Source organism: Gorilla gorilla, chromosome 4 (genome assembly GCF_029281585.2).
Source record: "Gorilla gorilla gorilla isolate KB3781 chromosome 4, NHGRI_mGorGor1-v2.1_pri, whole genome shotgun sequence".
Lineage (NCBI taxonomy): Eukaryota > Metazoa > Chordata > Mammalia > Primates > Hominidae > Gorilla > Gorilla gorilla.
The window spans coordinates 81,601,601-81,625,244 of record NC_073228.2 but is presented as its reverse complement, the minus strand read 5'-3'; the positions used below and the strand labels follow the sequence as shown (position 1 = coordinate 81,625,244).

Here is a 23,644-nt window from a genome sequence, read left to right as displayed (position 1 = left end):
TTTGACTTTCTGTGTTTACTTGTATGAGGAAAAACAGTACATAGAGGCATCCACAGTATTTAATTTGTTTGGATAATAGTTACAGATAAATAGGTACACCCCATATACAATTACCAATACTTTTTATACAGTTCATATTTCAGTACATCAACACTATTTTATTTACACTCTATTTATGCACATTAACATCTTTCTAAAGTCAATGCATTGTCAACAAGTTTTATACAGTCACTTACAAGGTGAATGTGGTTAATAGTTAATTTAATAAATTTTCCGCTAGTTCATGAATTAAAAAAATTAATTACAACCAGTATAACAAACACAGATCAAACAACATTAGTAGATTGTGCTACCTGCTTAAATAAAACATCTGTAAAGAAATTATTTAAAATCTTCCACATTTTAACAGGACATGTCCAGGTAGGAAAGGACAGATTTTATATACTGAAAATCTTGAAACTATAAAGTATACATTTTGTCTGACTTTATTACATTAGATGATTTAGGCCACTCCTACCTATTTGCAATTATATTTTTTCTGAAAAGGATTTCAATTTAGGTAGCCATTTAAGATACCCTTTCCAAATGCTCTGAGAACTAGATATTAATAGTTACTGGCCTCAGATATCAGAACACAAATGCCTAGTTACACTGGTAATTACTACCTATGAGGAAGAAAGGGTAGCGGAATCTGACAATTAATGAGAATCAACTTGCAAGGTCTAAATGAATAAACAAAGACCAAAAATAAGGTGAAACATTTCCTTCAAGTATATATTAAAAAACTACACGAAAAAAATTCTACCTGAAATAAATAATATTTATACTTTTGTCCCAGTCTTGAATAATTAGAGGAAAAAATGAAGTAAACAAAGAAACATAACTTTCAATGACTACTGTAAAATTTTTTTAAAAAGACTAATATCAAAATAAAAAAATGAGTGGACATGCAAACAAAGCAAAACTAAAGTTGACTTCCTAAAACCACCAATTTCATTAAATATACTTATGAACTCCTAATGTCTGGGATGTGTTTTGTTTGTAATTTATAGCCCTTAGAGCCATCAAATACACACAAGCAAGTTCATTTGCATGTGTTCTCTCTTTTTTAAAGTGCAAAACAAACATGGAAAAGAACCACTAATTGTGAAACGTGATCTAGTTCCGATGCCGCTTACCTTCCCAGAAGCTCTTGTTGCAACATGTGCATGTGAAGATGGTGCAAATATTGGCAACTGCTCCCCTTCCCTCAGCATGGGCGGGGCCGGGGGTGCAGAATACATTTCTGAGGATACTTGAAGTATCCTAAATGTAAGATGCCTCCACTGGGAGGGCCATGGTAGCTGGATTTCCCCGGATGTTTTTCTTTCTACTGGGTCTCCCTCTGGGTGGAAGGCACATAGCTCTTAAGAGAGCCTCCCTTTCAGACTGACCACTCTATGCCCCTGCCACTAATGACTGGTTGTATCTCAAACATAAACACAACAGCAAAAACAAAAAGCAAGAAAGACAAAGAAAGGGTATGGAAACTTTAAAAAATAAATTGAAAAATCCTCGCCCATGCCGTAAGAATCATTTGCACACCTTCATGATCTTGCTTTCTCCATCTTGTCAACAGAATGGAATAAAACTTCAGGAAAAAGGAGGTAGCATATCATGTCATCCCTAGACAACATTACAATTTTTTGTTTTTTACTTTGACTCCAAGGAAATCTTTAATATTTGTTATGATTATTGATAAACTCTATACTCACTACATATTTGTTCATATCTGGACAAGCACAATTGAATTCTTATTTGGTCCTAGGTGGCTGGTGCCAAACCTTTTGTTTACAGGCTAATGGTGGGATCTGCCTGAAAGTTCTCTATCGGACAACTTGCATGAGACTTCAAAATAAAATTACTACTACTCTTAAAGTTAACTATTTTAATTAGAATTTGTATTCTAACAGGATAAAATAACTACATTTAGCTTGCCTCTCAGTGAGACTTTTGCTAAGTATCAGCTACAAGGAGTCATCTCCCTCCCCACCAAGCTGTCTAGCAGCCAGAGTGGTAGCTTTACTGTAACACACAGTACTTTTTGTAATCAGACTCAAAGTCTTCATCCATACTGCTTGTGTCTGCCATCTTTTTGCCATCAATCTTTGGCAGAAATTGTGCGTAGTCTATCCTCTGCTGCTCATAGAAAAGAATGTAGGCAGAGTCGGTGTCAATTTCATCAGGGTGACGTTCCTGAAAGGGCAAGAAAAACCTTTAACAAAAAGCCATCACTATTATGGCTCTAAATCCTTGCGAGGAAAGGGAAGACCAACCCTCTGTAATTACTAAACCTGATTGCTTCCAATAAGCTCACCAGTTTGGCTGTCTCACACCTGCCCCTTTAAAATGAGCCCCATTATTTCCAATGTTTGCTTTGGAGAAAATATTTTGACCATAGACAAGTCAAAACAGAATGACCTAAAACCCCATCAAATTCTATTTATTTATTTTGTATTTATTTATTTTTTTGAGACGGAGTCTTGCTCTGTCACCAGGCTGGTGTGCACTGGCACGATCTCAGCTCACTGCAACCTCTGCCTCCTGGGTTCAAGTGATTCTCCTGCCTCAGCCTCCTGAGTAGCTGGGACTACAGGCATGTGCCACCACGCCTGCCTAATTTTTTGTATTTTTAGTAGAGTTGGGCTTTCACCATATTAGCCAGGATGGTCTCGATCTCCTGACTTCATCATCTGCCCACCTTGGCCTCCCAAAGTGCTGGGATTACAGGCGTGAGCCACTGCACTTGGCCCAACCCCATCAAATTCTAACAGTCTAGAAGATAGGAGCTTTTTGCATTAACTAACTCCTTTTTTTTTTTTTTTGAGACAGAGTCTTGCTCTGTTGCCCAGGCTGGAGTGCAGCGGTGCAGTCTTGGCTCACTGCAACCTCCACCTCCCAGGTTCAAGCCATTCTCCTGCCTCAGCCTCCTGAGTAGCTGGGATTACAGGCATGTGCCAACATGCCCAACTAATTTTTGTATTTTTAGCAGAGATGGGGTTTCACCATGTTGGCCAGTCTGGTCTTGAACTCCTGACATCAAGTGATCCACCTCCTAAGCCTGCCTCAGCCTCCCAAAGTGCTGGGATTACAGGCATGAGCCACTGCGCCCGGTCAACTAACTCTTTATTTTTCCTCACTACTCATGTTTTCATTCCCTACTCTGCATATCACTTTTGTTTCTTTAATACTGACAGCATCTATATATTGATTCTAACAGAAATATCTATTTCCTATTCAAGAGATAGTCCATTATTTCAACAAATGTTCCCCAGTTCTGTTGATATTCTGTTTCTAACTTTCATTCAAAGATTGAGAATGTTTACCTCACAGATGCTGCCATTGTAGCAGTACCACTTGCAGTTTGGGTTTTTGGCATAAGTGACATAATGGCCCCCACTCATAATTCCTGAATGGCACTGTAAGAGATAAGAGAGTGGATGTATGTTAGTAGTTAACTGTAGTATGGCCAGGGTATAGCACTAGGATCTGAGCAGGAGAACAGTGATCATGTAAATGATCAGTAGGTGAGAAAATATTTTAGAACCCTCTAACTTTCTCTAAAACCAAAATAAGCAAAAAGCAAAATACAAAAGTCATAAGCTCCAAGTCTTGTGTGTATAAACAATCATTTTATAATGTAATTACTATTATTATTATTATTTTGAGACAGGGGCTTGCTCTATCACCCAGGCTGGGGTGCAGTCAAGTGATCACAACTCTGTAAAGACTTGGCCTCCTGGGCTCAGGTGATCCTTCTGCCTCAGCCTTCCAAGTAGCTGGGACCAGAGGCAATGCCATCATACCTCGCTCCATTTTAAAATTATTTGTAGAGATGGGGCCCAGGCTGGTCTCAAACTCCTGGGCTCAAGCGATCCTTCTGCCTCAGCCTTCTAAAGTGCTGGGATTACAGGTGTGAGCCACCACACCTGGGCAGGCCCAGATTTCTATGTTAACTTTCTCTATCACTAAGCTCAATGCTAGGAAATAAGCAGGACCTGAAAAATACTTGCTGATGAATACATGAAGACAAGTGAACAAAACACAGACCACTCTCCGAAAACCATACAATAAACCACTTACTGAAATTGCATATAGATTATAAATAGGCTTAATATGAGTGTCTTCTCTTTGGTCATCAGTGCTGTCTTCTTCACTGTGGTTTCCAAGCTGACCATTGCTGTAGCCATTGCCATATGCTTCATGCTCATAAAGGAATCCACTGGCCAAAGCTACCTCGTGGTCCTGAGGAGTGACCAGCTCTGGTTGGCTGCCCCCCCGCATATGCCCTCGGCTCAAGGCGTCAGCCAGCTCACAGATCTGCCCAGCCCCATTCTCTTTGCTGGCATTAAACTTCGGTTATCTTTGCTTAAATGATAGTTTGTTCAACAAGAGAAAGGGAAAGATCATTCTTTACCTTCTGTGTAATCTGCCCAAATAGTAGAAATTGTCTCTCATCACAACTACAGTTCTGTGCTTTGTTCTGTGTTATGCTTTTCATTATATATATATATATATACATATATATACATATATATATGAACAAAGCCAAAACAGACCCTTATCTTGGAGCTTATGATATGGCACTCATAAACAGGAAAATGTAAGAAATACTTGGGTTTGTTTGGTATGTCCTATAGTTATTAATTAGTTCAAAATGATTGTAAGAGCTGCTCTGTTTATGGGAAGAAGTGTCAGACCAAAGAGAAGGGAAACCTTCCCTAGTTTAATTTTGTATAGATATGTTACTAAAACAAATGTTTCAGAAACTGTATACTTACTTATGTTTGGAAGGCCCTGGAGATGTCCACACTGTATATAATGCATTCTTACTCTCAGGGGAACACTGATCAACTCCTCTTTGAAATAATCATGTGTTATACTCCAATAAAGGATTTTACTCTCCTTCATTCTGATAGTTATTATAATAAGTTATAAAGTGTTAATTATAAATTCAGATGGAATTAAATGGTGCTGAGATAGCAAGAGAATGAGCTGATGACATCTTCTGAATATCTGAATCCAGTCATATCTGAAGCCAGATCTCACCATGGGTTTTTAAAAATTACAGTCCTGGGCCGGGAGTGGTGGCTCACGCCTGTAATCCCAGCACTTTGGGAGGCTTAGGCGGGCGGATCACGAGGTCAAGAGATCGAGACCATCCTGGCTAGCACGGTGAAACCCCATCTCTACTAAAAATGCAAAAAATCAGCCAGGCGTGGTGGAGGGCACCTGTAGTCACAGCTACTTGGGAGGCTGAGGCAGGAGAATAGCATGAACCTGGGAGGTGGAGCTTGCAGTGAGCCGAGATCGCGCCACTGCACTCCAGCCTGGGCAACAGAGTGAGACTCTGTCTCAAAAAAAAAAAATTACAGTCCTGCATAAACCCAGCAGGTTTGAGTCACTACAACATTAGATGCATAGGTCACAAGACTGGGAATTGAATCAACCATACATAAAACTATGTTTTTGATATGGCAAAAGTAATATTTATGGTGGTGGCTGCCCTATACCATCTCGGGTCCCTAAATGACTACTGATGAGCAAAGATTCCCTGCCAGGCCACAAAGGACAGGTAGCACAAGTTAAGAAATGGCACCCTGGTGAGAGGTCCATGCTTTTTGTATACTAGAGCCTGGTCTCAAAGAATAGAAAATTATCATCAAAATATAACTCAGCAATGTGCAACAAAGCCCTTTCACATATATAATTTCACGTAACCCTCACAGAAACTCTATAAAATCAATGTTGGAAATACTTTCTTAGTTGTTTGTTTTTTTTTTTTTTTTTTTAGATGGAGTCTCGCTGTGTCACCCAGGCTGGAGTGCAGTGGCAGGATCTTGGCTCACTGCAAGCTCTGCCTCCCAGGTTCACGTCATTCTCCTGCCTCAGCCTCCCGAGTAGCTGGGACTACAGGCGCCAGCCACCATGCCTGGCTAATTTTTTTGTTATTTTTAGTAGAGACAGGGTTTCACCGTGTTGCCAGGATGGTCTCAATCTCCTGACCTCGTGATCTGCCCACATTGGCCTCCCAAAGTGCTGAGATTACAGGCATGAGCTACTGCACCCAACTTTCTTAGGTTTTAAACTTCTGTCAATGTTATCACTGTTTGATCTTTGAAAAACTGCTCTTGTGGGGGGAATAGATGGGGAGCAGGAGGCCAGATTGTCTTATTCATGCTGAAGTTAACTTTCAATAGCAGTGTTTGTTTTACCTGCACAGCATCTTTGGATTTATTTGAGGGAAGCACCCTGTCCCCACCCACAGTGCAAGTTGCATCAATGGGATGGACTCCACCCTCTCTTCCTCCAGGGTTTTACACAGACTCAAGCCTGGTCGATGAGAGGACCCCATTTCCAGGGTGGTATTATCAAAGGTTCAGTGATCAGCATGACTCAAGCAAAGTGGAGAAGTAGCCTCAGGGATTTTGCTGGAGCTATTTGGAAAGAGGTACTTTCCTTGGAATTGTGAATGCCAAGAACCGTAATATAACTTCCAAGTGCCAGCAGGCTATTTGTCGCTGCAAGAGACTAAGAAAAGCACATCCAACAGAGAGGAAGCCAGAGCAGAGGTGGAGGCGGACAGTCCTCGATCTATTAATAGCAAAGCATTTATCTCTAGTTTGACTCCATGGATTGCCCCAGGTATGTGAACTTTGCTGACATGATGATTGTGTGTTTCATGAGTTGGTGGGAGTGGGAGGGAGGTGAAGCAGGCACCTTTTTTGTATAGTCCACTCATTCTAAGGGATTTATAAACAGAGGTTACATCATGAAAAAAAAAAAAACAATTCAGTAAAAACATCTAATTTTTTGAGGTTTATAAGTGGAAACTACACAGTAGGACCAGATGCCACATTTTATATATATTACTACAGGGAATAGCCTTCTACCTTGTCAATAAAACTTATGGAGAGGGACAGCTCACATGGCTGTGGGTCCCAAGACTGCCTAGTTGGGGCCCAGAAAGAATTACACAAGGAAGGGAAGAAAGCAGGCTTCCAACTTGAGTCATCTTCTGATAAACACATTTTTTTTTTTTTTTTTGGAGACGGAGTCTTGGTCTGTCATCAGGCTGGAGTGCAGTGACTCAATCTCGGCTCACTGCAACCTGCATCTCCTGGGTTCAAGTGATTCTCCTGCCTCAGCCTCCCTAGTAGCCACCACGCCCAGCTAATTTTTGTATTTTTAGTAGAGACAAGGCTTCACCATGTTGGCCAGGATGGTCTCGATCTCTTGACCTCATGATCCACCCGCCTCAGCCTCCCAAAGTGCTGGGATTACAGGTGTGAGCCACCGCGCCCAACCGATAAACACATATTTTTAAAAGTGAGAACACATCTAAGAAAATAAAAACTATGACAGATTTTTAATAGATAATTGATCTAGTTAATTGCCAATCAATTTGAATATTTAGTACTCTTACATTATCACTTTTATACTTTTGGGTGATATTACATTGTCTTCCCCCAAACCAGATATAATTGAAAACTTACACAAAATCAGATTTTTATGACATTTTACCTAATTTTTTTTTTTTTTGAGATGGAGTTTCGCTCTTGTTGTCCAGGCTGGAGTGCAATGGCACTATCTTGGCTCACTGCAACCTCTGCCTCCCAGGTTCAAGTGATTCTCCTGACTCAGCCTCCCGAGTAGCTGGGATTACAGCCATGCGTCACCATGCCTGGCTAATTTTGTATTTTTAGTAGAGATGGGGTTTCTCCATGTTGGTCAGGCTGGTCTCGAGCTCCTGACCTCAGGTGATCTGCCTGCCTCAGCCTCCCAAAGTGCTGGGATTACAGGCTTGAGCCACCGCACCTGGCCCATTTTGCCTAATTTTAACTGTGCTTTTTATATGAAGTTATTCCCTCCCTTTCACCCCAATTAGCCCTACTGAGTAGTGCCTATACCTGGCCTGGGGACTCAGTACTACTTGTTAGAAACTATCTTCCTCTACTCCTTAACCTTCTTGCAGATACTTGGGTTGCTGACGATATCTCCCATCCCATCTCTCCAGAAGCTGTGAAGCCAGATGACCAGCTAGAAATGGGATTGGTATCCTGAATGATATGGAGATATTTTTTGGTTGGTCCTTCATTACATCTTAAAATATGCTTTAAAAAAGGAAGAATTTAAAAGCAATTTACAAAAGTTTCTGACAATACATATACAAACATCTTTATTGACAAGTGAGCCAATAAGGGCACATTTAGTTTACAGATAACCAAAGACATTTGAAATGCACAACATTAAAATTTCCAAAATTCATGTTGCAGTACAAACATGTGGCAGGTTAAACGTCAGGCATAAAAAGGACAAACACTGAAACACAAAGGGCCAGAGATCCCAAGTCGCTTAACACTATTTAAAGTGTTATTCAACTGCAAACTTCAGCCTCTGGAACCATCCCAGATAGCTACTGGTTAAGTGATACAAAGTAGGAAAAAAGAAGGTTCTGGAAGGTCTCAAGGAGGCTGTGCAGAAAACAGCACCAGATGGAAGCAAGAGCAGAAAGAAGTCACGTCCCGTCTTTATGACAAGCCACAGAACAAGATGGTCACAGTTCTTCATGGGTAAACAAAAGATGTGGAAGACACAGCCAACCTTAAGTAACTTCTACTGACAGATGCTCTGGTGCTTCTCTATGTAGAGAAGGAGAGAGAAAGAGAGCACCAAGCAGGAGTGGGGGACTCTATATTTATTGTCTGCCAGTTCTTTTATATGCATTGTCTTATTTAATCCTTATGACAACCTCATGAGAAGCCAATGATTTATTCCCTTTGTTGAAACCTAATACAGATAAAGAAACTGAGACTCAGAGCAGGGAGTTTTTCCAAGGTCACATGACTGCTTAGTGGGGATGGCAGAATTCAAACTCAACTTTGGAAAGCCCATGTTGGTCTTCTTTCCTTAGTCAAATTTTGGCCCTCAAATGAATTTCTTTTCACTCAAGAATTTGGCAAGTTTCAATAACTTGAATTCTCCTGACAATATATAGTAACATCCTAGAGGTAGGAGTATTTTGATGCATCATTTCCCTTCTCTTTTATTTTTCTGTCCCCAATTATCTCTCAGTAAGTTCAACTTTTCCATTCCACCTAGTTTCTCTGACTGGTTTAAACCCTTTATCCGACTTCTTGATGAATGCTCTGGAACAGGGGCCAAGAAAATATTTTCTGTAAAGAGCCAAACAGTAAATATTTTAGGCTTTCAGGGACATACAACCTACTATGGGCTATATCCCCATCAAAGTCATATAATGAAACTTAATTGATGGTATTACAAAATGGGGCCTTTTGGAGGTGATTAGGTCGTGAGGGTGGAGCGCTCATGAATGGGATTAGTGCCCTTATAAGGGGCTGAAGATACCAGAGCTCTCCCCTTCTACTATGTGAAGACACAGTGAAAGGTGCTTTCTATTAACCAAGAAGCAGACCTTCCCTAGACCCTAAATATGTTGACACCTTGATCTTGGACTTCCCAGCCTCCAAAACTGTGAGAAGTAAGTTTCTGTTGCTTATAAGCTGCTCTGTTTGTGATATTAAAGCCCAGAGGCACAACCTCCGCTGCAGCTACTCAGTTCTGACACTGGACGCAAAGGCAGTCAAGGACAACATGTAAATGAGTAAGTGTGGCTGAGTTCCAATAAAATTTTCTTCTGAGAAACAGGTGGTGGGCCAGAGTTGGTCCATGAGTCCAGGCCACAGTTTGTCAATTCCTGCTCTAAACCATTAGTACTAAATACTAAGATGATAAAAGAGGTGAGTTCCTTTTCCTGTGTTTTCTTTTTTTTTTTTTTGAGTAATGATATGGTTTAGATCTGTATCCCCACCCAAATCTCATGTTTAATTGTAATCCCCAATGTGGGAGGTGGGGCCTGGTGCAAGGTGACTGGACCACACGGGTAGTTTCTCATGAATGATTTAGCACTGTCCCCTTACTGCTGTCTCGTGATAGAGTTCTCATGAGATTTGGTTGCATAAAAAGTGTGTAGCACCTCCCCTCTCTCTTTTCCTCTTGCTCTAGCCCTGTGAAGATACCTGCTCTGGCTTTGTCTTTTGCCATGAGTAAAAGCTCCCTGAGACCTCCCTAGTCATACTTCCTGTACAGCCCATGGAACCATGAGCCAATTAAACCTTTTTTCTTTATAAGTTACCCAGTCTCAGGCATTTCTTTATAGCAGTGTGAGATTGAACTGATACAGACAACAATAACAAAAAGTAGGTAAATATGAAGGCCAGAGAAATGGCAACTTCTTCATGAAGGGAAGCTGCTTATCCTCAAGCAAGTCAGTTGAGGACTATCCTGTGAGCTATTTCCCGTACCTTGTTTTCCACTCATACAGGGAAGTATGCCCTGGTGTCTCACAGTTGCTTCAGTTCTTCTTTACTGGGACCCTAAATATAATAACACACTGAACTACTCAACTTCTCAGACCTTCAATATCCCTGGGGCTTTTTCTCAAATGGTCACAGCATAGCTTACAGAAAGCTGAATAATGTAGACAAAAGAAGTCTCCCTCACTCTTTGATTATGGAAAACCAAAGATTTATTCAGTGCCAAGGATAAGAAAGGAGGGACTTGATCAACAACCACTGTTAAGATTTTGACCCATTCACTACTTCACGTGAACTCCCAGGGAAATGGAAAATGAAAGAAGGTCTCCGCGGTAGAGGGACAACAATGACATAAATCAATGATGATGCCAGGCATGGTGGCTCACGCCTGTAATCCCAGCACTTTGGGAGGCCGAGGCAGGCAGATCACGAGGTCAGGAGATCAAGACCATCCTGGCTAACATGGTGAAACCCCATCTCTACTAAAAATACAAAAAAAATTAGCCAGGCGTACTGGCAGGTGCCTGTAGTCCCAGCTACTCGGGAGGCTGAGACAAGAGAATGGCATGAACCTGGGAGGTGGAGGTTGCAGTGAGCTGAGATCACTCCACTGCACTCCAGCCGGGGCAACAGAGCGAGACTCTGTCTCAAAAAAAAAAAAAAAATCAATGATGTATATAATCCATGTGAACATAACTTAGAATTGTCTGTAAATATTATACATCCTAGTTATGGTCATCAGAATAGACAGCAGCTTGTTGAGGGAGGAAGGGAATGCTAAGGACTTTGAACCCAGCATTTTTGGTTTTTAAGGCTAATATAAAAGAAATGACACTCTAGATGAATTATACCATATGTGTATCTAGATCTCAAGGAGTAATAAATAACAACATTGTGTCTTCCTGATGATAAGGATGTAAGCCCTCAGCCTAACCTACCCAATAAGAATTTCCTTACAAAGTGAGAGGCTTACAACAAAGCTCTGACATAAACAAGAGAGGGGAAAACTGGATTTCACAATGTTTGTACTGCTACCCACTCTCAGGGACTTCTTGAATTTCCACAGATAGCTATTTGGGAGGTTGGAGATTAAAATTTTGAAATCGCTGGCTAGATTTCATAATTATCAAATTAACGGACATAAAGAACCTGCCTAGGCTCAAAACTATGTATTACGCAAATGAAATTAGATGCATACAGAATTGGTCCTCACATGCATATTATGGATGGGCCTTCCACCTAAACACTCAAGTATTTAATATAGTGATAAAACCAACTTACATTTCTTCACATTAAGTAATTTTTCAGGGTTGCTCTTCAGTGTGAACTCTTTGATGTCTGATGAGAGATGAACTGCACTTAAAGCTTTTCCCACACTCATTACATCTAAAGGGTTTCTCTCCGGTATGAGTTCTCTGATGTTGAATAAGAGCTGATGAATGAATGAAGGCTTTTCCACACTCACTACATTTGTATGGTTTCTTTCCAATATGAATTCTTTGATGTTTAGCAAAATTGGAGCTCCGGCTGAAGGTTTTCCCACATTCACTACACTCATAGAGTTTCTCTCCAGTGTGAATTCTCTGATGTTGAACAAGATGTGTGCTCTGACTAAAAGTTTTTCCACATTCACTGCATTCATATGGCTTTTCTCCAGTATGAACTCTCTGATGCTTAGTTAGGGATGAGCAATGTCTAAAGGCTTTCCCACATTCTTGACATTTATAAGGTTTCTCTCCAGTATGAGTTCTTTGATGTTTAATGAGTGCTGATGAATGAATAAAAGCTTTATCACATTCATTACATTCATAAGGCTTCACTCCAGTATGAATCAACTGATGCTGCACAAGATGTGTACTTCGATTAAAACCTTTCCCACATTCATTGCATTCATAAGGTCTCTCTCCAACGTGAATTCTCTGATGTGTTGCAAGGGATGAGCTTTCTGTGAAGGTTTTCTTGCATTCACTGCATTCAAAGAGAATTCTAGTATGAGTTCTCTGGTGTTTAGTTAAATTAGCTCTGTGGCTAAAAGATTTCCCACATTCATTGCAGGTATAGGGTTTCTCTCCAGTATGGACTCTCTGGTGTCGAATAAGCACTGAATGGTAAGTGAAGAGTTCACCACAATCATTACATTTATGAGGTTTTTTCTCTTTATAAGTTCTCTGCTTTTTCATTAAGTTTGATTTTTGTTTCAAGCTTTTTTCAAGTGTATGGAAGGCATAAGATCCTTTGCGAACTCTGTCTTCAGTGATAAGGACAGATTTCTGATTGAAGCTTTTCCAGTATACATCATGCTCATGGTCTGTTTCCTCAGAGAGTGAATTCATGTGAGTGAACATTTCTCTCAAATGTCTCTCCTGATTTCCTTGCTGCTTCTCTAACCAATTTTCACATTCAAGGGCTGCTTCCAAGTTAGAGTCATAGACACTATTCTGTGTCAGTCTGTCTATTATTGCAACTTTGCATGATTCTGCTTTGGAAAAATCTTGCACTGAAGTTGAATCCTTGCTCTGTGGTCTAGTCTCCACGTCTGAAGGACATTGGAAATGCAAATTTCCTTCGTTTTCTGTGCTCAACAAAAAGGCAGTTCTGTAATAGGTAAGAGTTAATGAAAGTGAAAAGCATGCCTTCAAGGAGCAAGTGGATTTGACTCTTTCAGATGACTTGCAAAGAGAAACAAATGGAGGGAAACAAATGCTCAGAATATGCAGAGAAAATAAGTACATCCTATCCAGGAGAGTCGGAAGAGGAGAAAGATGACAAAAAATATAAGAGTAGAGATGTCGATGAAGCAATATATCCACGGATGAGCAGACAATGAGTACACAGATCAGGATGGGAAGAAATAACTTTTTATAGAATACCTACTTATTGTAATAAATTTCTAGGCACACAACCATCTTAGTGTACAGTACAGTTATGGCTTCTAAATTTTCACTATTCCAATCCTACTCACATCCAAATATGTATTCCATTGCCAGTTTAATCTTCCTAACAATGCTTTTATAACATTTTGCTGATCAAAAACCTCCTATGATCTCCCAAAGGCATAATGACAAATATATGAAATGATATATGCACAAGGCTATTTGTTGAAGCACTAATTCAGGTAGCAAAAGACTGATAACATTTCACATATCCTACTATACAGAAATGATTGAACATATAGTGGATACAAACAATGGAGTACTATCCATCTCCTTAAAAAATGACAAAGATCTTTACATATTGCTATAAGGTGACCACCAGGATATATTAAGTTTAAAAGGAAAAAGCAAGATATAAATAAGCACGCACAGTTTGCTACATTTTATAAAGAAAAAAAGGGGTACAAATACCTATACTGTTTGCTTACATTAAAAAAAAATAAAAAAAGGATAAATGGAAAACCAATACAAATTTGTACCTATAGGGAAAACATCAGAACACAGGAGAGAGGGCAGAGATGGAAGCTTAACCTCTCTAAATATATCTAATATAAATATAGTAGAATTTTTATATCCAATATAAAGCTAATTTATATAGAGAAAATATTTTAAGCAGTGTAGTTCAAAGAAATAAACAGGAGTAAAATAGAAGAGCAAATACAGAAATAAAGTATATGTAAGAATTAAAGATAATATGAAGGTGGTATTTCAGTCAGTGAACAAAACATAGATTTGTTTTTCCAATGATGCCATGGCAACTGATTAACTATTAGAAGAAAATTAAGTTAGATGAGTCACTCATTTCATACACTCAAATAAATTATATTCATTCATCTATCTATTCATCTTCTATCCATTTTATTCAACAAATATTTATAGAATATCTTCCATGTGCTAGGCTCTGAACTAGTCACTGGGAAAAAACAGTCACTATACATATAGAGGAAGAGAAAATTTAATCTAACATTCACGAGCAAAATCGGAATTGCAGTTTTGCCACTTACTAGCTGTGTGATACTGGATAAGTTATTTAACCTCTTTACTTCGGTTTCCTTATGTGTAACAGAGGGCAATAACAGTATCCATCTTGCAAGGAATGATAGCAATAGCTACCTTAATGAGCATTAATGCAAATATCTATTAAGCATTTAAAACTCTGACACAGCATAAGTGCTACATTAAGTGCTTGTTAAATAAATAAAACATAAATTGACATAAGGCTTGTATAGGTAGGTAGAGGTAAAGATCCTCAAGTATGGTCCATGAACCCCTGGGAAACTATAAGTTCAAAACTGCTTCCAAAATAACATTTAGATGTTATTTGCCTTTTTCATTGTCTCAACATTTTCAATGATGTTGTAAAAGTAATGGTAAAATTGCTTACAACTTCGCACAAATCAACACAATGATACCAAACTTACTAGTAGTCCTTGCATTCTTCCCCATCATGTACTCTTGGTTTAAAAAAGCCAGTTTTATTTAAAAATGTCTAAGGAAGCATAAACATTAATTTCATTGAATTTTAATCCTTGAAGTGCCTTTTTAATATTCAGGGTTAATGAAATAGGAAATATTCGTAAAGCAATTGTTTATACTAAAGAACAATGGTCGTCTTGAGGAAATATACCATGCAATCATTTGAGTTGTGAGCTGAACCAGCCACTTGTTTCACAGACCACCATTTTACCTGAAAGGATGACTGAATGGCAAACTATGTTATCTAACTTGGGTATCTGGCAGACAGTTTCTCAAAAATGAACAAAGTGAACCTGTTGTATCAAGGACAACAAAGGAGTTTTTTATAAAATTTGAGCTTTCAGGCAGAAATTACAAGTTTTGGAAAACTTCTATTTACCACCGAGAGCTTGATGGCTTCCTAAAACTTAAAGGCTTTTCTGATAAGGTCAGTTGTGATACTAAAAGCTATAATATTCAAAAATATTGCACAATATAAAGTGTCAACAAAGAAGATCTGCACTTAGTGAACCAATATTGTCCAAAAGATTGATAGATTTCAATATATGAAAAATTTATGGATGTGGTTTCAGATTCTACATTGTACCTAATCTTTCAGAAAGTATCTCTTGTTCAGTTTTGGAGCTGTTTCAAAGAAGAATAGCCATAATTACCTGAAAAGACTATAAAATACTCCTTCCTTTTCCAACTTATATCTGTGTGATGCTGGATTTTCTCCATGCATGGCAACCAAAACAACATGTCATATCAAGTTGCATTCAGAAGCAGTTGTAAGAATATAGCTACCTTCTATTATGTCATACATTACAGAGATTGGCAAAAGTGTAAAACAATGCCATACTTTTTTTTTTTTTTAGAGTGTCACTGATGCTTTATTTACATGCATCACCATCTCTTTTACAAACTAGATAACGGTTTTAAGTGGAATACACAAGGCAGTATCTACAAACACCAAGGAAAGTAAGTACTGCATCTCTATTTCATTTGGAAAGGGGAAGATTCCCAAATCAAACTGGTTTTGATCCTTAAGAAAGGCGGCAGAGTTAATTCATGGCAACATATGGTTAGACAAAATCCTCAGTAAGAATGCCATATGATAGTGTTCGCATTGAAAGAAGGATGAGGTGCTTCAAATCAAAGTCTGAACTGCTTGACTCTCAGGTGTTTAAATATGGCCACACACCATATTTAGTTCTAGATTATATGGGATATGAGCAAGGAATTGAAACAGATAAGACAGTTTTTACAGATACTGTATACAGACTTTTTTTTCCATTCATGCAACTTTTTTCTGAAAAAAAGTTAAACATGTGAAGCCAAAATGCACAATACATTTTTTTAAATATTAACTAATTTTTCTGGTCCTCCTTCACATTTGTTTACATTTCCCATGTACATAATGTGCTAGGACAAGTATACAAGAGAAGACTGATTGCCAGGCAATGAGATAATTTTAGAGAAATAAGTGACCAGACACATAGTTCTTAAAAGCAGCCGCACACGTATTTCTGGAGTGTGGCAAGAGGCCTCATGACCAATCATTCATCAAAGAAAAATACAAACAGATACAACTAAAGAAGAGGAAAATATTTCATTCATTTAAACTGCATAAAATGTTACCCACTTAAGATTTAGATAAAATATAATATACTCTTTTATCTGGGCATCCGCTTCAAGACCTCATTGGACAGGCATGATTCCATCAGAACTTCACTTCCTCTAGTAGTACTCTGCCTCCCTGGTCTCTGAGAGAGGCTAGCTTTTTCATACCTCTTTACTGGTGATTGCATTTCTACCAAAAAAAAAATTTTTTTTTTAAATTATGCCTAATCATACAATGTTCACCCAAATACAGCAAGAAAAATAAAACCACAGTTCAGAGCTGTTAGGGTTTCCTTTTTGCTTTGAGAGAGGATGAGTAACATTTTTTTTTTTTTTCGACACGGAGTTTCACTCTTGTTAACCAGGCTGGAGTGCACTGGCATGATCTTGGCTCACTGCGACCTCCGCCTCCTGGGTTCAAGTGATTCTCCTGCCTCAGCCTCCAGAGTAGCTGGGATTACAGGCATGCACCACCATGCCAGGCTAATTTTGTATTTTTAATAGAGACGGGGTTTCTCCATGTTCGTCAGGCTGGATAACATTTTTATTTCCCCTCGCAAGCCCTTGGCACCAACATGGAGGACTTCTTTTTGACTGCTTTATTCTTCATGGCCTTTTCCAAGAGATTCAGATGCTCCTTATTCTTTAAGTGGGGTTCACTAGGTAGAGGCAAAGTCTGTCCCCACCATCTTTAAACTGCGTACAAGTTTGGAAGCCACCTGAAATCACACTCTGAGCAGGGCATACTTGTCCTGAGTAGTAAGCCATGGTGTCCTCTCCTCAGGGTGGGGAAGCAACACACACAATGCTAAAAATTAACACCAAAAACAAACACAAAGTCCGCCTTGTACTACACATGTGTGAATGATCCTCCCATTAACAGGAGTGACAAACTTCTGAATTTTTAAAATGTGTTTCAGCAATCATATTGCAGAGGAAGCAATAAAGGAAACCAAGCTCAGATTCATTCACAGTTAATGGGGTACACTGAGCCTGGCAGCCAGTTCTCATGCCAGGACAGTGAAGGCTTGTGATAAAGCTCTTTCCTAGCTTTGGTAACAGGTATCAGGTTCTGGAGCCCTGGAGAGAACAGCAGATCCCAAGAGCGCATGTCATGTTTTCAACATTAGGTACTCTTCTAATTTCTCATCAAAAAGTAGGTGGCTCCCTAGAGCAGCTTATTTAGAGGCCAAGTGTGGCCTCGGATAGTTCTCATCATAAATCAAACATTACAGCTGCCAGGCCCCTTGAGGCTAAGCATTCTGCTGATATGCTCCAGATCAGAAAATTATTGTTAGGGACCTGTGACACTCACTCAGAATGTGACATGGTGGCCAACGGCTGGCCTGTCCTGAAAGCAGGGTCTCAATATAAGGGGCAGAGGGCTCTGGCAGCACCCCTGCCCACTTCAGAACCGGGCTAGTCTCTGGGGCCCTGGCCTCTCTGCAGGTGGCTGAGGGTTAGGGTGCCGGGACCCTAGACAGGCTTCACTACCAGATTCTCGGCTGACCCTCTCCAGGGGCTGGTGGGTCTCGCAGTACTGATGCTGCACTTGACTTTACCCTGGTCTCAGCTCTCCACAACACTCTATATGTAGATGCTGTTTTAGTTACTTGAAAAAGAAAAAACAAAACAAAACAAAAAACCAAAGCATTCCCTCTTCATTCTCCTGATCTGTTTTATGCTGCCTTGCCCTTGTACCTTCTCTGTCCCTTCCTCAGCTGTTTCAGATTAAATGATAATCTGGTTCTAGGACATTCTGTAAGACATTCTGCCTGAAATTCAACAAACGCTAGAAAAGGAGAATAAATGAGATACCACATGTCTGAAAAGAATTCAACATTTTGAAGTTGAAACACATTGGAGGGTTGCCTTTCTCACTCCCAAAGCAGCTCCCAGGGTCTGTAAAACTGCAAAGGCAAGTAGCGATTTTGTTAGTTACTTTGCATGTTTCTCTGAACTCAGGACAGAAGTTCTCAGGACCCTCATGCTGGAAGCACTCTAGAATTCTCCTATCACCCCACCCTTTTCCATCTCGCTCCCCACTCTAGCCCCCACGCTACTACTGCCTCTGCAATGCATCCCCACCCAGGGCAGCATCCCTTAGGAAGCTTGGAGAGGCAACCCTCCTTCACTGCTACTGGAAAGTTCTTGCATACAGCACATTACTAAAGAATCCAGGAAGTGGCTAGCATTATTATAAAGGAATATAGTAAGCAAGTCTGGCTCACTGACAAGCAGACCATATGAATAGAATACATATTTTAAAAAATTATACATACTTTAAAAATGAAGATTATAAACATGTAGCAGTTTAGAAAAGGCAATGTGCTACAGTCTACTATAACCACAATTGCACAACAACTGACAGATTCAGTAAAAGGCAGGGTGAAATCAACAGGACCATCGCTCAAACATGGCAACCCAAGCGAGGCAGGAGACGTGTGACAATACCAAATGGAACTCTCATTATGCTAGGAGCTGTGATCACCACCAATATCACCCCCAGAGGAGTTATAAAGCCAAGGCGCACAAGGTGGCCCCTGGTGGCCGGTGGTGTGTGCAGCAGGTTGGGTGGCACGTCTGTGTTGGTGCCCACTGTCACGGTGCAAGCATCAGCAAGAACTCAAGCAGGGAAGTCTGTGCTAAAATACTAGCCTGTATTCCTAAGGCCCATGCATAAGGTTCCATTTTTGTACTGTACATGATAAAATATATTTATACATTTATATGCCTAATGTTTTTTATGCAAAGAAAAGAGTCTTCATATATCACTTTGGAGAAGTATGCATATGCTGTGCTAATCAGAGCATCGTTATACCAATTTCATATGTACCAAAGGTGGTCCCAACTATTCCGTCTACCAAAGAAGGTAACGAATATAATCACACTTTCCAGGTTAAACAGAAAGCACCTATACAGCACCATAACTTTTTGAAAACACAACAAAATGAAATCCATAGAAGCAGAAAAAAAAGTTAAAACTGCCCTATTTTGTACTTCCATTGAGTCACTTGTACAATTACATCCTAAGCTTATATTTAAAAAATCAGTTTGTATGCTATTGCCTCTCACTCATACACTTCTAGCAGATCAGATTATACAGCAAGGCTGAAAATAATCAAGGATGTGTATTTAGGAAAACAGTGAAGTCAGAACTGCCTCAGCATTGACTTGGGTTTTTACTCTTCGCACATTTCTCACTGCAAACTTAATGCTCACCTGTAAGTTCATTTGTTCTGCAAAGCAAAACAGGACTTTTTTTTTTTTCCTTTTCTTTCTCCTTAAAACTAAACCCTTTAGTGACATTTGGCAATGAGTGGAGAGCTGAGCTGATTTCTTTCCTGAAAATATCAATATTCTAGTTTCTAACCAGCAGACCAACACTGTTCACATTAGCTGAGGACACTGACAGGAGATCACAGGCCCTACTGATCTGGCACCCGTAGACCTGGTGCTGGGATCCCGTCCACAGATCACCCTGACTCAGAACTGGAAACACACTGGGCCGGACGCTGTGCTCCACTCGTTTTGCCTATGCATGGTTCAGTCCTGGACGGGTGCGCATAGCAAACAATTGTGCCATTGTTCAGTTTTTAGAAAAGGATAATTTTCTACCAAACAAAAGAAGAAAGAAAATCCCCCTTTAGTTTATGTAATTTGTTAGTTTATGGAGTTCCATGCGCTCAAAAGCTTGTGATGCTCGAACCCGGAATGGTAACTGGTACAACATTTTCTTTCTGTTTTTAAATTTGCTAGGGGAAGGATGGTTAACATTTTAACAGAAAAATACCGCAAGTTAATGCATGTGAAAAACTCAGAAAGTCAAAGGAAAACAAACACAAGAACAACACTTAAAACATCCCATAAACCATCGCAATATTAAAACACCACAGAATGGCCGACGGGGGCTCACGGTGTGCTCTGAACGAGGGTGGGTGGTGCTGAGGGGTGCTGTCCTCCACTGGCAGGCGGCTCACCACCCTCTACAAAGAAGATTTTGCATACTTTTTACAGTTCTGTTCCAAGGGTAAGTGCTTCACCCAGGGTAAGGGGCCATTAACAGTCTCTGCTGGGTTAGGAAAATGGCGTGGGATTCACAAAGGTGTTAAGCTGTAAACAGTATCACTGTCCACTTGCTGAGAGCAGATTTGGCAAAGGGTTTTCTCTGTAGGTCTTGTGTCAGTTTGAGGGTCTGCTTTGCCCACTTCCCCTTCCTCAGTGATCCTTCAGCCTGGCACCCAGCTCTGAGATGAGGCCTGCTTAGCACCAGTGAAGTTCCCCACGTTCAAACCAACAACATTCTGTGTGGAGCTGAGGGAATCAAAGTCAAAATTCAACCCATCAGCATCCATGAGTTCACTACGGATAATGGACTCCATGTCACATTCCAAGCTCCCATTGAACATGTCGCTGGGGAACTTCTCATGGCCCATGACGGGCAGGTTTGCACTAGATGAGTACAAGGAGGAGCCTGAGAGAGAGTCCGAGAGGGTTTGCATAGACTGGCTGACAGGAGACTGCTGCTGGTGTTTGGCTGACCCAAGGCTGCTGGACTCACTCAAGCCCATGTTGCTGACAGAATTCGACAAGGCACGGCTGCCCCCAAGAGCGCCCTGGGTTTGGTGCTGGTGGTGGAGCAAGTTCTGATTGGCCAAACTTCCCTGGTTAGGCTGGGCAGCAAAGGACATTACCGGATCATTGCGAAGCATCACGTTCCGGCGGGAATTCTGGGCAGACACAGCGGGTCTGGCCTGAGACATCAAGGGGTCCGACTGTGTCATCATGACATCGCTGTGGCTAAGTGAGTCCGAAGTGAGCAGGTCCTGGAGTGTCTGGTTACCATAGTGTGACATGGAAGAGAAGGTAGCTGGCTTGTTCTCTTGGATGGTCTGCATGGGAGACTGGCGTAGGGAGTTCAGAGATGAAGGTCCAAACACCGTGCTGTTAAAGGAGCTGGTTGGGGAGCCCAGGCCCGAGCCCTTGGTGGTATACGGGAAGCTAGAGCTCCGCTGCATGAGTCCCCCAGTGGGCGATGGCTGGGATGGCGGGAGCGTGATGTTACCCAGCAGGTCGTCCATGAAGTTTTCAGTCAGCCCATCATTCAGATTCATGGTGCCTGCCATATCAGTCAGCCGTGGCAGTTCCACCGTGCACTGCTTGCTTACTGAAGGTGACAGGCTGGCTGAGCTGCTGTAGAGCATGGGCGAGAGAGGCGCATCGTCGTCCTGGACTTCATCCAACTCTGTGCTTGCCATGATGGGCGACAGGCGGCCACTGACTGTGCTGGCGTTAGAATTGGTGCGTGAACGGAAGTCCGTCCACGCATCCAGCTCATCACTGCTGCGTGAAGTCGGGCTGCCAGGCCACTTGGAGAGCTGGGAGGGACTGTCGTCAGCTGATTCGGGGGCTGTCTGCAGGGCTGCCTTCTTCTTGGCTGCGCGGCCACGGCTCTTGGTATACTTGTTGCTATTGTCCATGGAGACAGCCCGCCGCCGGGGGGCTTTTCCGCTCTTCTCCCCATCAGGGTTGATGATCCACCAAGAGCTCTTGCCAGTTCCCTCATTCTGAACCCGCATGAATCGACTATGCAGTGACAGGTTGTGCCGGATGGAGTTCTTCTAGCCGGCAGAGCTGTTGCTGTCGCCCTTATCCTTGAAGTAGGGCACGCAACGCACCATCCACTCGTAGATCTGGGACAGAGTGAGCCGTTTGTCCGGGGAGCTCTCGATGGCGCGGGTGATCAGGTCCGCGTAGGACAGGTTTCCCCAGGCGTTCCGCCGCGACGAACATTTCCTCGGCTGCCCGGAGCCCCCAGCCGCCCCCGGCTGCGGAGGTGGCAGCGGTTGCTGAGGCTGCAGCAGCGCCTGTGTACCCCTGCTCAGCCCGCCCGCCGCGGTGGCTGGCCCAGACCCGGAGTCTTGCCTTCCGGGTGCCAGCACCCGGGCCGAGTCCTCAAGGAGCAGCCCGGAGCCCAGCGTGCCGCTCCCGCCGCCGCCGCCGATCGCCATGGCCGAGCCGGCCCGTCCCCCGCCGTCCTCGTCGTCTTCATCGTCCTCCTCCTCGGGGATCATGGAGTCGGCGGCCGTCTCCCCCGAGGGCTTGGCAGGGCTCGCCTGGAGCTCCGGCCTTTGCAGGGGCCACGTACAGGATCGCGGACGGCTCTGGGGCTCGAACTCCGGGTCCAGCTCCACTTCGAGCGGAGAGCGCGGGGCCGGGGAAGCCGGTGCCTCTGCCATCTTCGCCGCCCGCCCGCCCGCGGCTGGGGCTCTCGCGCTCTCCTCTCGCGCCGGGGCGGGGTGCAGCGGGGGAGGGACGTGGACGCCGCGAAGGCTCCGGCTCCCGGGCGCCGCCGCCGCCTGGGGAAGCACGAGAGAAGAGAGGAGAGTTGGTTATCCCGGGCCGGAGCCCCGTCCTCGGCGAGTCCTCGCCCGCTGCCGCCACCTCCCAGTCTTGCCGCGCCCGCCTCCCATGAACAGGAGACCATACTTCTTAATAACATTTTTTGTTTAAAGAAAATAGATGTTTTTTAATAAAAAAATATACTGTGCTAACACATGACATGTTTATAATTTTTTATTTCTATTTTTCTTTAAGAGATGGGGTCTCACTTTATTGCTCAGGCTGGTCTCTAACTCCTGGGCTCAATCGACCCACCCACCTTGGCCTCCCAAGGCACTGGGATTACAAGTGTGGACCACTACACCCGGCCAATTATTTTTAAATGAATTAGCTAACAGCTTGAAATTTTTCTGTTCTAACTTGTAGTATAGTAACTATTGGTAGATATAACCTACATAAATGAAACATCTTTAGGGTCTTTAACAATTTTTATAGTTACAGTAGGTCCTCTGATGCCAAAGCATTCAGAACTGCTACACTAGAGCACAGAGATGGAAGAAGAGTAGCTATGAAATGAGGCTGGGATAATGAGTAAAAGCCAGATTTCACAAGATTTTGTAGCCCTCCAGGATTTTATCTGTTACCGTGAAGGCAGCGAGAAGCCATTCAAATGTTCCAAGCAGAGTGATGACAAGATGAGATTTGATTATGAAAATATCAGTCTTACTACAATGTTGAAAATGAAGTATATGAGGGCAAAGGCGGAATCACAAAGATTATCACAGTAATCCAGGAAAACCAAAAAATATATGAAGGAAAATTAACAGTGAAGAAATACTTAGAATATAATTAGGTAAATACAGTGATGAATTGGATAAAGGAGAGAGGGGGTGATGTAAAGACTGTGCATAGATT

General features: G+C 41.8%; 2 protein-coding genes and 1 pseudogene across 3 annotated transcripts in view; all 3 read right to left on the bottom strand.

The window, feature by feature from the left end:
* LOC101125311 (ubiquitin carboxyl-terminal hydrolase 6-like) lies at window positions 1–4,350 on the bottom strand. The gene is made up of 3 exons (XM_055387080.2): window positions 4,123–4,350; window positions 3,366–3,458; window positions 1–2,235 (listed from the first exon to the last, which is right to left on the bottom strand). Exons 1-3 carry the CDS (start codon window positions 4,321–4,323, stop codon window positions 2,062–2,064), a joined length of 468 nt encoding a protein of 155 aa, XP_055243055.2. The 5' UTR covers window positions 4,324–4,350; the 3' UTR covers window positions 1–2,061.
* A 3,841-nt stretch (window positions 4,351–8,191) lies between these two features.
* The window catches only part of LOC101124084 (zinc finger protein 286A), a 28,092-nt gene continuing 12,639 nt past the window's right edge, over window positions 8,192–23,644 (bottom strand). For both annotated transcript variants that reach the window (XM_031006191.3, XM_031006190.3), the window contains exon 5: window positions 8,192–12,912. In XM_031006191.3, the coding sequence (XP_030862051.1) occupies window positions 11,681–12,912 (1,232 nt within the window). In that variant the 3' untranslated portion in view covers window positions 8,192–11,680. The remainder of the gene's footprint in view (window positions 12,913–23,644) is intronic.
* Window positions 15,627–22,766, bottom strand: LOC115932654 (forkhead box protein O3-like; annotated as a pseudogene).

Excerpts from the sequence above, each read along its gene's own strand:
- LOC101125311 (XM_055387080.2), bottom strand. The coding sequence starts at position 4,323 with ATGCGGGGGGGCAGCCAACCAGAGCTGGTCACTCCTCAGGACCACGAG. Across the intron at positions 3,459-4,122 it reads ATAATCTATATGCAATTTCA|TGCCATTCAGGAATTATGAG; the intron begins GTAAGTGGTTTA and ends TATCTCTTACAG. Across the intron at positions 2,236-3,365 it reads ACAATGGCAGCATCTGTGAG|GAACGTCACCCTGATGAAAT; the intron begins GTAAACATTCTC and ends TTGCCCTTTCAG.